General features: G+C 42.8%; 2 protein-coding genes across 4 annotated transcripts; both read right to left on the minus strand.

Annotated features, from left to right (window-relative positions):
• Nucleotides 1–215: 215 nt before the first annotated feature.
• C2H6orf163 (chromosome 2 C6orf163 homolog) lies at nt 216–8,687 on the minus strand. The gene is made up of 6 exons (XM_009979587.2): nt 8,669–8,687; nt 7,481–7,648; nt 5,067–5,161; nt 4,442–4,549; nt 1,999–2,201; nt 216–723 (listed from the first exon to the last, which is right to left on the minus strand). Exons 2-6 carry the CDS (start codon nt 7,626–7,628, stop codon nt 216–218), a joined length of 1,062 nt encoding a protein of 353 aa, XP_009977889.2. The 5' UTR covers nt 7,629–7,648; nt 8,669–8,687.
• On the minus strand, nt 7,625–13,317 carry SMIM8 (small integral membrane protein 8). 3 transcript variants are annotated; one of them, XM_086608214.1, is made up of 4 exons: nt 13,297–13,317; nt 12,060–12,201; nt 10,993–11,155; nt 7,625–7,648 (listed from the first exon to the last, which is right to left on the minus strand). In XM_086608214.1, exons 2-3 carry the CDS (start codon nt 12,177–12,179, stop codon nt 10,997–10,999), a joined length of 279 nt encoding a protein of 92 aa, XP_086464340.1. In that variant the 5' UTR covers nt 12,180–12,201; nt 13,297–13,317; the 3' UTR covers nt 7,625–7,648; nt 10,993–10,996. The 3 variants fall into 3 exon arrangements, with proteins under 3 accessions (XP_086464340.1, XP_086464338.1, XP_086464339.1); XM_086608212.1 differs by lacking the exon at nt 7,625–7,648 and having other exon boundaries at nt 10,565–11,155; XM_086608213.1 differs by lacking the exons at nt 7,625–7,648; nt 13,297–13,317 and adding an exon at nt 12,638–12,692 and having other exon boundaries at nt 10,565–11,155.
• Nucleotides 13,318–13,574: the final 257 nt, after the last annotated feature.

Raw genomic sequence — 13,574 nt, forward strand, 5'->3', positions numbered from 1 at the left:
GATCAGATTTTCAGATTTTTTTCCTTCTCAAGAAAGACTCAGTGGGAAGCTCTCCGGTGCTACATGTTCCAACCTCTGCCCTAGCATTTGCAAAACAAAAATTAATGCATAATTTCTAACCTTGGTTCGTCACTTTATTATTTAATATAGTGGTGGTTATTTTTTCTCTGTATCATTCTAACCACAGTCACATAATTCAGTGAACAGAGATGAATTTATTTTTCAGCATTACCTATTTGTAGTTCTTTTTCTGTGAATCTCATACTTTTACTGCTGGTTCTCTTATATTCCTTGTCACTGTCCTCTGCTTCTACTGGAGTGTCCTTCTGCTGAAATGCTTTTCTGAATGGCAGAATAAAATCTGCTTGTCCAGGGGACAGGTTAGGAAATGTGGCATCAATATACTTTTGAAAAGCTTGTCTTGTTGCTTGTATTTCAGTTTCCAGGCTGTCCTTCCAATCTGTCATCTCTTCCAGTTTTTGCGTGAGAGTCTTTACCTGTTCTTCTGCTGCTTTCAGCGTAACCGTCACTTTTTCCAGCTCCTGAAGATGTAAGGTCTCTGCTTCTTTGAGTTGTTTTTCGGTCTCAGTCTGATTCTCTTTTTGTGTGACACTCAGGGCAATATCAATCTCCTGGCATTTTTCTTTTTTTAATTGCTCTATACTTTTACGATACAGTTCCTCAGCTAACATACTTTCTTCTTTGAGTTGATCTAAGTGCTCTCTATTCAAAAAAGAAGAAAAGATTTGTAGAGAACACTTGTTATTAAAGATTATGTAAAAGATAATTAAAGTCTGTTCAGGTTGTAAAACCTCTCTTATTCAACTATAAATATACATGAAATCAGAACTTGATGTAGAGCCTCTGAAACAACAGGGTGAAAGGTGGCCACTGATGACACAGAGAAAGGCAGCTGCTGAAGGTTCTATTTCTGCGTGTGTCGCATCCAGCGATAATTTAATCATGCTTGCTTCCAAATGGAAAATATGAAGGATTACTATTTCATTCTTCCTTCAGGTCTCTCTTTGAGCTAGCACTTAACTACAAACTGAATTTCACATGGACTTTGAACAATTCTGCCCCCAGTAAAAATGCTGTCTTGAAGTGAAATTTAAGAACTGATTTCTAGACTATAGAGTCGTCTGTAATTTTGTTTAAGTGATACTGAGAACATCTTTGTGCTAGCACATCAGTAATAAAACATATAGTTTATATTATGCAGTCAAAACATTATGGATGCTATTCACCAGAGTTGGCTCAGGGACACGTAAAGAACGGTGCATCAGGCATCCATTAAGGTTACTGAGCCAAACACTTCAATGTAGAGAAAACAATTTCTGCCCTCCGATATTGCTCCCTCCACTTTGCTGGAGATATTTTCGCAGAATTCTGCTAACACGAGAAGTTAAAGAGACCAGCTAAGTTTATGCAGAATGTGATTTATCTTTGTCAGAAAGGGCATGTTTTAATAGTGAAAATGAAGGTATTAAATAATGGATCAAAACTTCAGTATGACTTCATTGTTTGTGCTGTCAAAAAATGAAATGTATTCTACTCTTAAGGGAGAGTGGTGTGTTATTATTTTGACATCAAAGCTGTTTAATTCACAATGCCTAATCTATACGGGTAGAATCTCTGTATGAACACATCTTTTTCAGTTTTGCACAGATGTCATGAATGGCACAATGGGCCCCTGAGATCTTTATTTCTGATGACTCTAAATCAGTGATAAAAACCAAAACTTTTGGATCCTTGGCTGGCTTTGTGATACTTGCTTTTAGGAACAAAATATGTTTTACTTCTACATGGGGCATCAGCAAAAGAGAGTAAGCCTGCAACTCTTGCTGGTCACTTGACATTTCCAAATATGTTTCTTTCTAAAAGGGTCTATTGATCTTTTCATAGAAGACCTGCATCTGAGCAATGCTGATGTAATTTCCGTCATTTTCTTTAGCAGAGCATGTTTGCCAGCCAAGTCAAGGGAAACAATCAGAGCACCTGTGCTGCCTGGCTGCTTCCTTCAGGGCCGCCTCCCTCTCTTGTTTCCTGGCTTCAGCTACTGCTTCCATCTTCTCCCGGGCACACTCCATGAGAGCGCGCTGAAGTCTGTGAGCCATGCGCTGCTCTGCAGCTTCAGCGTCTCTCTTCCGCTGTTCCTCCATGTACTGCTGCATCTCTGCCTTCGCCTTCCTCACCTCTTCCTTAAGCAAAGTTAAACGTAAATGTAAGTAGTGACAACAACTTACTGTTCAGTTGTCTTTAAACAATCCCCAGCAAAGCCCAGTGGAAGAGATTTCAGGAAAATATTACAGGGCAATTACAGTGACTTACTGTAGCATCATTCCACATCATCCATGTTTTCTACATAAGGCACAAAAAGTTCCCTGATGTATTTTCTTCACAAGCTCACATGGTTGGTGGCATGGTTTTAGAGTGAGATGGAGAAGCAGCCTGGTCCTTGGTATGCTTGTCAGCAAGATATTGCTCAGGCTGATAAATAACAGTATGACAACACTAATCTTAGGTGGTCTGTGTGGACATAGATATATCTGGAATCTCAGACAACTCAATATATACCAATATAACTCTGTTGCCATTATAGGCCATGCCAAACTCTTGCCAAGCCTGACCATCCAGGAAAGCAATCCAATCCACTTAACTCGCTGCCCAGTGATCTATGCTGCTTTGACACTGTTCACAGTTCTTTCCAAGACCTCTGACAAGTGCATGCTCTGTGGAAGGGCAAGACATCATTGGGAAAGCTCTGGCTGCTTAGATCTTGGTGAGTTTTATAGTACAGGATGAGTTACTTGAGGTTTGCTGTAAATCTTTGCATGCCTAACTATAAGCTCTGCATTCTGTGTATTTTTGTGGAGACAGGTTGTTTGTCTACTGCTGAAAAGTGGAGTGACAAACAACAGGACCTGCTTACAAGAAACCTAACTAAAGCCATTTGACCATCAGTGGCGGTGGAACAGCCACATCAGCAAAAAGCCATTCCTGAGGCTACCAGCTGAAAGCAGTTGTCTTTGGCCTATCCTACATGTAAAACCACTTCAATCACTCATTCAGTGAGATGTCGTATCGGCTGTCAATATCTGTTTGCTTAGAGACATGCTGAGTAAATTTTCTGCCACCACCTCTCCAAGCTAGCTGCCAGTAAGCAGTTAGCTCACTGTTAAGACACTTCTTAAAACGAATTGCAAGAAACATAAATCACCAAATCTAAAACATCTTGCAATTACTTTAGTTATATCTGCCTCTTTTATTTCAGCAGTAGAATTCTGTATTAGCTCCCTAGTCCTTAGTCACTGGAGCCAGTGTGATCAGGACAAATGGTACATGTTCAAATCCTGAGCACTCACGTCAACAAAAATAGATAATAGGCTTATGGCAAGTAATTGAACAGTTAAACATGAGGAACTGAACTTCTGCCAACTATTGTCAGCAGATGCTATGACAGCAAAAGACAGAGCTCCCTTGGAAAACAGCTCCATAAAATGGAATGAACTCAGCCAGAAACTTAAGACCACTGTAAACCTCCCTGCTTTTCCTCTTGAGATGCCAAGCACATTGCTTTGACTGCCTGCAATATAAACAGGTAGCTTTTTAGAAACTTGTATAAAATAAAGTTCCAAAGCAAAACACTCCAGCAATTCTTTGTGCACCCTTCATCCGCTGGTGGAAGGATGCAAGACTAAGGATGACAGGTGTTAGACAGACTGCGTAGTGCCTCACTGAGGAGAGCTTGGATGCTCTAGTAGTAAAAAGCCCTGTGACGCAGTGCAGAAAGCAGGAAGGCTCAGATCCAGAAGGCAGTTGCCTTTCTTTCTCTTTGTATGTCTCTGAGTCTTTTCTCAGATATCCAAACAGCCATATAAAACATATGCTAAGCATATATAGAAATTCAAAACTACAGTTGGTGTGCTTCATTTAGGAACATACATATGCTGGCAGTTTTCCTTCCCCTCCACCCCACTTAGGGTCCGGGTTCAGTAAATCAGTTAAATACTTTTCTAGCTTTTATGGACACAAAACTTTAGGACAGATTTAAAGTTAAGCTTGTATTTAATTGCCCTTAAGAAACGCACCTAATCAGGTTCAGTGCTTGATTGAGTGAAGGCCTGACAAGGAATGTTCAACAAAGTCCACAGACTTCATTCAATAAAAAATATAAAAAAAAGTGAAATGTGCTGAAAGTAAATTAAAAATCCAGCTAGCTCAAGCTCACATCTCATCTAGCACAAAGCCAAAGCCAGTTATCTTTCAGGTCAACTACTCCTCCTGGCACTGGAGTTCAAATCTCAGATGAATGAAGAACCTGGTTATGGCAAGCGTTAAAAACCCCATAATTTTTACATAGAATGACATTCCTGTCGTCAAACACATGGTTCTGTCATGCTGGCTATTTCCACGGTAATGAAAGCAAAGTGGTTCATACCCTTAATTCCTTTCGAAGTTTTTGTTTAAGGTCTTCTACAAATGCACTGTGGTTAGCGGCTGCCTCTTTGAGAGCTTTATCCACTGCATCTTCCTTGTGCATTTCAGCCTTTAAAACAAGTTACTCTTTAAGTATAGCTGCTCACATTCTATTAACATTCTATTAGGATGAAGCAGAGGTTATATAATCAATAGTTCTGCATTTTCTATTTAAGAAATCGGAGCAAGTTAAATTTAAAACCAGATGGCAAAATACATTTTGGCCCATTTTATTGCAGTGATTCCTGTTAAAACGTGGCCACACAATAGCACTGAGCCACCACAGTTGTAAATAATATACATAAATATAATACACTATGGGGAACAGCTTTAACAACCGATAACTTCTGTGTGCTTCAGAGGTCATTTTCAGACCAGATGTAAAATTTGTTATTAATTAAAAAATACACTTTGTTGTGATCAGAAACTGGAGAAATGTGCACATAGAACTCTGTGAACACAGGACAAGCTGAAATTAATGACAGCTCTATAGCAGCGACCTCAAAGTTATTTATTAACTGTCTTTATGCTATAGCAATTATTTCAAAGAACGGTCATTTAAATGACAGTAGTGTGATTTAATTTACCTGAGACCAAAGTTCCTCTTTCATTTTTTCAATGCACTCTTGTATCTCTGCCTCTTTCTTTCTATGTTGTTTTTGTTGAATGTCGGCTCCAATCTCTGCACAATCAACACAAGCAGTTCACGCATAGGAAACGACCACAGTGCAGAAAGCTGTGCCTCTCCTGACCCCTTGGCTTGGCTCCACAGCTGAATTTAAAAATCAAAGGCTAAAAAACAGGCACCCTCATTTCACATATAGGAAAATACAATTATTATTGCTTGTGCAGTTCCTTCAATATAATAGGAAGGTGCTGAACCCAACTCTCACCTTCTAGGCAAGGCTGCACAACAGGAGAGCATTGTGGGTTCCCCTTTTGTCTCCTTGTCTTGATGGTCATCCATACAGCACAAGCAATATGTCAGTCCTCAGGTTTCTTGGGAATGATTTACCTGGTTCTGTCTGTGACTGAACCTCACGGCAGCGTGGGGAATGACTTTGCTCCCTTTAGACAATACAGCCAAGACAGTGACCTCTGTGGCTCCAGGTGCCCTCACAGTCCTCCAAGACTTTCAGTAAGGTTTCTTGCCCCAAGATACCCTCAGATGCCTTCATGACATGGGGCATCCAGTAAATATTCTCGAGGGGATACGGCAGAGTATTTCAGCTGTTTGGAATAGAGAATGCACATACTTCACTCTGAGGGCAACGAGGCACTGGAACAGGTTCCCCGGAGAAGTTGTGGATGTCCCATCCCTGGAAGCATTCAAGGCCAGGTTGGATGAGGCTTTGAGCAACCTGATCTAGTGGAAAGTGTCCCTGCCCATGGCAGGGGGGTAGGAACTAGATGATCTTTAAGGTCCCTTCCAATCCAAACCATTCTATGATTCTATACAAAGCAATCCCTCTGCCTCTAGGGCTGCTGCGTCTGTCCAGGGCCCAAAGAAGGTCCAGTCCAGTGCTGCAGAAGCACAGCTAATCCCTTCTAGAAAGGGGGAGTGAAGCAGCGTGGAGGTGAGCCACATCACTTCACAGGGTCTAGGCCAGGGTCGCTCCCTTTAGCAACACGGACCAGGTCTAACTAAAACGTTAGCATCACCATGTCCTCCTGTGGACATGCTGTAAAAGAAAATAGGATTGGCCAGAAGAAGAGAAGCCACTGCAGAGGGAGGTGGATAAAGATGCCTTTCTGCAACCCAAAACTCCCCTGCCCAACAGTGGGATTTTCAGATCCTCCCCCTCCACCTTTCCTACTCGGTGCCAAGCCTGGGCAGTGCTTTGAATCCCATTCTCTGTGCTTGGCAGGGCTGAAGAGTCACCTTTTCCTGGGTTATCAGGAAAATGAAATAGGAATAGAGCCACAGGAGACCTAGCTTTCACACAGCCACTGGAGGATTGGGTCCCCCTCTTTCACTCCAGTCTTCTTTCCCATCCCACGTGGGTGGGTAGAGTCCTCTCACGGAGTTAATATGAAGTACACAGAAAACAGTAGCAGGATGAGACAAAGAGGTCAACTGATTTAAATCAGCAAAATAGAAGTCCAACAGTGCATAAACCTTAGCAACAAGTACGTTGTGCTCTGACTGCATAGCTTTTCCCCAGTCCATTCTATTAAGCAGTAAAGAGAAAATAATTCAAAAAGAGACTTTCTCCGGCCTTCTGGCCGTGTTTTACACTGTGTGTGTCGACGCAGGGCTGAAGCCTCGTGTTCTGACGCATGCACAGCACTCACCTGCTGCCAGGGCTCTCAGTACACTGATAATATCTTGCTGTTTTTTAAAATAGAAACCCAGCACACTCCTCTTCACAAGGCACATTAATTAAAATGCACAACGTGATTTCTACAAAACCCTACACACAGCCGATCAGAAACCTCTATTACAATTAGGAGTAGCATATAAAGATACTTCAGCGTCTTTCTAGATCCTCAAACATGTGAATACTACCATATGCTTTTCTTTATTGTTGAGGTTATGGTTGTGGTATGCCAGAAAAAAAAAAAAAAAAGAAACCTCAAGAGGGTATACAGAGCCTCAATCTAAGGTCAGCAGCCAAAATCAGGTATAAGAAGGCAGGATTCAGGATAAAACATCCCAGCTGCATCCTGTTGAAGGATGAGGGGATCTTTGCAAATGTTAAGTCAAGCATAGCTCTTCCCAAACTACTTGAGCCTTACAAAATATTCGCTAATGGTCTTACAGCTAATTTTCTTTTGCACATCATTATGTCCAAATCTGAATGCCTTCATGCACCACAGGATGGCTGACCCTGTCCCCCCTCTGAACATGCAGGATTTATTAAAATTCAGAAGGTAAATCCAGTCCTTTGTAACGAAGATGTGAATGCCTTCGTGACTGTCAAGAACAGATGGATACAACAGCTCTTGGAATTCTCCTAAATCTCAGATTGTGAGGAAAGGATTTCAGAAACAAACTTACCCAGTATATCACGATGAGTGTAATACCGTGTTCTGAAAGGCTTATACTCCCGAATCCGATCAAAAGTAGAGTTGGAAGGTGGTGGTGGTACTATTCTTGAACATACAGCACAACAAACAAAGGAGTCCAGATTGGGACTTCTAATCATTGTGGTATTCTAGTATTTTTCTGTAATACAGTTAATAAAATGTCAGAACTCTGCTCCTGATAGATCTCTTGCTTGCAGGCATAAACGCTTACTATTGCTAAAGAAAACACACAAGCCGAATGAGAGAAAAATCATTGACCATTACTTTTCACCAAGTTAGCTGAAACGTCTGCCTTCAGACAAGGATTCACATGCTGACGACTCAGTAACACGCTGCAGGCAGATGATGAGGGAGGGTTGTACGAAGTGATCCCTCCCAGCCTCGATACAGCCCCCTACATAGCAACTGTCACTAGTCAGGGCTGCCTTTGCTCACAAGAACTAACTTTCCCTGGCAACAGTTAAGCAGTGTCACAGCAGGCTTTGGCTTTTTAACGCATTTTTTTGTTGTCGAATGTCAACAATGCCTGTTCAAACTAGGTAGTCTAAGGAGAATGTAGGAGCAGTACAACAGCTACTGTTTCGGATACTTGAATCAGAGCATTTTGTTGCTGCTCTCGGCAAAGATGTGAAAGCTCGCACAGACAATAAGGAACTGGTGAAAACCTGAGTGAGCCTCTGCCTGGGAAATCATTTTGACTCACAGTTCCCACCAAGCCAGCTATCATCCATTGTAGACAATTACTACTACATTGAAGGTGGGATTGAGAAAAACAGAACAAAAGAATTTGCATTGGTGCTTTTTGCTTATCCTCCAGATGCATGAGGGGAGCAGTGCTTACAGAGCTGAGCAAACAAATTTTGTTACTGATGTAGTTGTGTTTGGGTGGGATTTTTTTCCCTTTAATACGTGTACACACATAGTTTTTGTGTGTATATAAATCCGGTACTTAAAATCAGTATCGATACTATAACACCCTTTCATTTGCTACATTCTTCTCTGTATTTGCACCGCTTTATCTCCTTTATAGATAATTTTTGTAGCATTAAGAGAGTTACCTGTACAGCAGCTACCACAAACAAACATGGAGAAGCTACTTAAAAATAAGGAGAAGTCTAAATACTCATTCTTCCTTCAGCCTGGGCAGTTCTAAACTAACCTGGTTAACATTACTCCAGCCAAGAGATGACAGGCCTCATCTCAGACAGCTCTTCTATTGGCATGCACATCGCCTGGACCCTGCCCAGGTCAGTCCCGTGCCTTTATCTTTCACCTCCTTCCCTTCTGCTTCCTTTCCCCCGAGTAACTTCCAGATCCATAGTCACTTCACAAAACATAATTCAAAATTTTGAGACGCAAATCCTGCATTATTCCCAAACGTGTGAAAATGAGAGACTGGGCTTTCTCACTCCGAATCATCTGCAGGTATAAGGATCAAAGTGTGTATTTTCAAAGCCTGCAGAAAAACAGGTTAAAATGCTTACTGTAGCACTGGGTTTGGAATAATTTAGTTAAATTCATGCAAACTTTACCAGACTCGTGCATTTGAATGAAGAGAGCTAAAATCCTGTGTGACCCTTTTTAAAAGAACAGATTAATTCTAAAGGCCCATTACATCCTATCAAAGAAAACATTCTACAGGATATGCACAGCATGCAACTTCTGAATATTTGATCAATTCACCTGGAAATTCCATCACCAAGCAAAAGGCGAGTAATTTCCTCACTGGCAAGCTTTTGGATTTGCTCAAGACCGTGCTGTTGTGAGGCAGCTAGGCTCACAACAGGCAATATGCTTTTTTAAAGGCTGTAAAAATGCTATTTTTTCATAGCTTCATCAAAGGTAGAGCTCACTTCACTTCTTAGGAAGGAGGTAGCCAAACCAAGGCCCAGCTGAATTGAGGATACAGGTAACTACAAAACATGGATAGGAGGAAAATCACAGGTTCAAAATGAAGGATTTAGAGGGAGACACAGAGAAGTCTCACAGAGCAACTGCTGTACCTCAAGGTAGTCAGTCACCTTTTTTATCTCCAGTAACAAAATCTTTCCATAACAAAACCCAAAGCAATTCCCTGAGTGGCAAAGCAGATGAACTTCACATGTTCTTGCTTCTTGGTCTGACAGAAGCCACCTTGGCCAGAAGGGAGTCAAGAAAGAGGTGTCTCAGTTTCTGGGGAGCTCTTGATGGGACTGCAAATATAAGGAGCTGGATGGAAAAAATGCTACCAGAACACCAACAAGGGCACACGGTGGAAAAAAGGCACGGCCTGTTATGTGCCCTCCCACCACGTGTTCTGGAGTTTGGTTCATGGGATACTGTCTAGGAAGTGTCAGACACACGGAAGCAGCCAGAGCAGCTCATAGGAGAAGGCCTCAGTGCTGGAACAGGAAGGTACCTACCTGTACAGCTTGCTGGAGGTAGAGGCTCACAGGGGACCACCTTATGCGCTGAGGAAACGCCACAATGCCCACCTGCCCTCCAGCCACACTCGCAGCAGCATCAACCAGCACACTGCTGAGGGGCCACCTCCAACCCACATGCGGGACTGTTCGGCAAGGCTGGGCTTGTTCAGGTTGATACGTTCTTTTCTCTGTGTCTGTAAGATCCTGTTGATTTTAGACTTTCCATTCCTTATTTTGAGTCCAGTAACCTCTAATGTCATATAATGTACTTTGCAATACAGAGAAACTTAATTTTTGAAGGCAGCTTAAATAAACTGGTCCTGCTGACTAGTCAAGAACACTTCACAGGCTCTGGCTAACCTGGAGTTACATACGTTGATTAGCAAGCTGATACTAGTAACGCTCACTGATCTGCTGTCTGATGTCAAACAGGAAAGGTAATGGCTGAGTTCTTCCTGCCTTTCTCTTGGCAGAAGCACTCACTTCACTTTTTCTCCTCTATCTAGCTACTGATATTTTTTTTCATTTGTAAGAAGAGTATATTAGCATCCAAAGATTATTTTGGTCAGTATTTTACAAATTCCTTTATTAAATAAAATCCTTCAATGATTGCTTTATCAGATCTTTTTTTCCTTAAAATTATTTTACTTGCACCTCTGTTAATTATCAACTTCTAACAGGTCAAGAGATAAACTTTTTCTTTTCACACACAATTTATTATGCCTTCTGTTTAAAAAATAAAAGACAAACCTATGTTTTCACTTAATCAGAGCAAAGAGAGAAGAGAGCTGAACTATCACGTGAATTTCTAAGGCATTTACCAGTCTTGACTGCACGTCCAAGCTAATTGCGTATCTTCTGACATACTGTGGAGACCGCAGACAATTCTTAAAGTCACTTTTATGTTTGTATGCATCTTAATTGCAATTTATTTGTACAGGCATGGCATTTTATAAAGCAACTGAAATTGGACTAAATAGTAAGAGAGACACTTATCCATTATTTCAATGGACAGAGAAAAACAAATAGCAGTTGCCTTGAAAAGTTCTGTGACTGATTTGCTGATTTCCTTCCTTACGTTGTCAGTCCCACTTGGAAGTTTTCCTCCTCATATATCTGGATCCCTCACTGTCAATTGCTTCATAAAGGTCCTTTTTATTCTCTACTGTTGCATGCAAATAACCAAGGTAGGCCACACAGAGGGTAATTGCTATGAGTCCAAATGCCATCACAGGTTTGTTCTGACCAAAAAAAAAAAAAAAAAATTACACATTTTTAGCCAAAACATTTTCATTCATCACAAACATTACATTCTTCAATCTTAGCTTAGAAAGAGAACAGTAAACTATTGTGACATCTACAAAAATCATCACTGCCTTCTTGTAGGCTGATCCAAATAACTTTAGTAAGCAGCAAGAAGGGAGACCTGATTTTCTGATACCGGAAGGAATTCCCTGTGAAAAAGACGACTCCTGTCACATTGCCCAAGGCTCTGTGTTTTGCTGGTCGCAAAAGCTGCTCAAGTACGAATAAGCAGGCCAAAACCAATTACTAACAGTAACTATTACAAACTTCTAACAGAATTCATCTGGATATACTACTGGGACAACGTACCCTGTTCCTGCCCAGCAACCTTGATTATATTGCTTTGAAACAGATCACATATTATCATCACAACATCTACTTTTATTATATGCACAAAACTTCATCCAGTCTTGTTCAGTTCTGCTAGTATAAATAAAACCCGATTATCATCAACTTAATCATAAAAGCAAGAAAAAGAAAAATCAAAAATATTGAAAAGCTTCCAAAAATCCCCTCCTCATATCACTTTTAAATATTAAAGAGGACTCACCCTGTCAAATTACATGGGTAATACGCCTGTAAAGTCTTTCTGAAAGCAACTTGGCTAGGTACAAAAGAACTGGACAATATAACAGTGAAATAAAAGCTGGAATAAACAATGTAATGTTCTGGGCTCCTAACAATCAGAGCGGGGAAAAAAGTAAAAATATTTTTGGTTACATTACTGAGTGGTTTGCATAACGAGAGATGGTTATATAACGCACAGAGAATTGTGATGATTATTTTAAAGCACTGTGTCTCTCCAAGCATACTTAGTTTCTCTCAGAACGAGCCTCTTACAGGTTTAATAAAAAGTTCTGGGTTCACAGCTCGGAAGAGCATAGTTGTTCGAATACTTCTGAGTCCTGGTTTTCTCTCTTTGGGTGTTTCATTTTCATTTGGATGTTTGGTAGAAGACATTTTAATTAATGTTGAATACTTCCTAAAAATAGAATGAAAAATAAATGTCAGTTTTGTAAAAAACTGAAAGAACTACATTCACTGAATACGAGTTCACACTCAGCTTGTCTTCTTACAGTGTGAATTTTAGTTTGTGTATATATTAAAGACTGCCTTTGGTGTTACCTAGCATTCTCAGCTTAAGCACACTGATTTTCAATCCTGCCAATTTTGTGCATCCTAAAATTAACTTTTGGAGATGCACGCCTTTATGTAGCAAATGTAAGCCTCCTGATAATGGGCTTGGGTTTTTTTACTTGCCTTTGGCTAACATTTTAGCTACCTGCAGACCAAGCAGCAGTCTTCAGACCACTGGCTAAAAAGCCAATGCCAGGGCACTTTTTTTTTTTTTTTTTAAAACCTTACATGTGACAGGACAGCCCACACTCCATTGTAGTGCAGTCACTCTATCCACTCACTCCAGCAGCCCCAGGACTCAGGTCTCACTTTTACATACAAGGGGCAGGCCACCTGCAAGATGCCACCTGAGCAATGGTGAAGAAAACACACTCTTCTTAACCCTGCTTACTGAGGGGCAGACGAGACATGGTGCTAAGGACCTCCCTGCCCCGTAGTTTACACGGGTGGAGGACAGCGCGGGGCCAGGGGTAGGATTCACAAAGTCAACCCAGCAATCATCTCGGGCCTCCTCCCGCAGCGCCCCAAGCGCAGCGTGGAGGTCGGCTGAAGGCGACCACACGGGCGCAAGGCACTGCCGGGCACAGGCTGGCACACCGCCGGTCCATGCGTGAGGCGCAGCCGCCCGGCAGCTCAGTACCTGCCCCCGAGCACCACAGACCGTGCGAGCGGCGAGAGAAAGGGCAGAGCCCTCCCCGCGGGCGGCGAGGGGGCTCCTGACGCCACTACCGGCTGTAGGCCGGGGGACGAAGCGGGCAGTTTCCCCGAAGAAAAGCCCGACAGAGGCGCCCGGGACATAACCCAGGCCGCCATCCCGGCCGCCGCCGTCGCCGCGCTCCGAGGGCACCTCAGGAGGCGGAGGGCGACCGTTACCGCCTCGCGACCAGCGCGCGCGCGCGTACTCCCGCGCGCCCTCTCACCAGCCCCCTCCAGTACTCACCCCGCGCCGCCAACTGGGCCTCCCCTCCCAGGGACGGGGGGGGGAAGGAACCACACACAGAGCGGCCCCGCGCACTTGCGCCCCCTGCTGGGCGGAGGCCGCCAGGGAGGGCGGGAAGGCGGCCCCGCCCCGCCCCGCCCCGCCCCGCCCCCCGCGCCCGTCGCCTGAGGCGGGCGGCGGAGAGCGAAGGCAGTTGGCGGAGCTACACCGTCTCCTCGGCCGGTGTCGTGGGTGTTTCTTCTCAAGCACAACTCCAGTAATAAGCGGGAGGTGGGGGA

The sequence above is a fragment of the Tauraco erythrolophus genome, chromosome 2 (assembly GCF_009769465.1).
Source record: "Tauraco erythrolophus isolate bTauEry1 chromosome 2, bTauEry1.pri, whole genome shotgun sequence".
Taxonomy (NCBI): Eukaryota; Metazoa; Chordata; class Aves; order Musophagiformes; family Musophagidae; genus Tauraco; species Tauraco erythrolophus.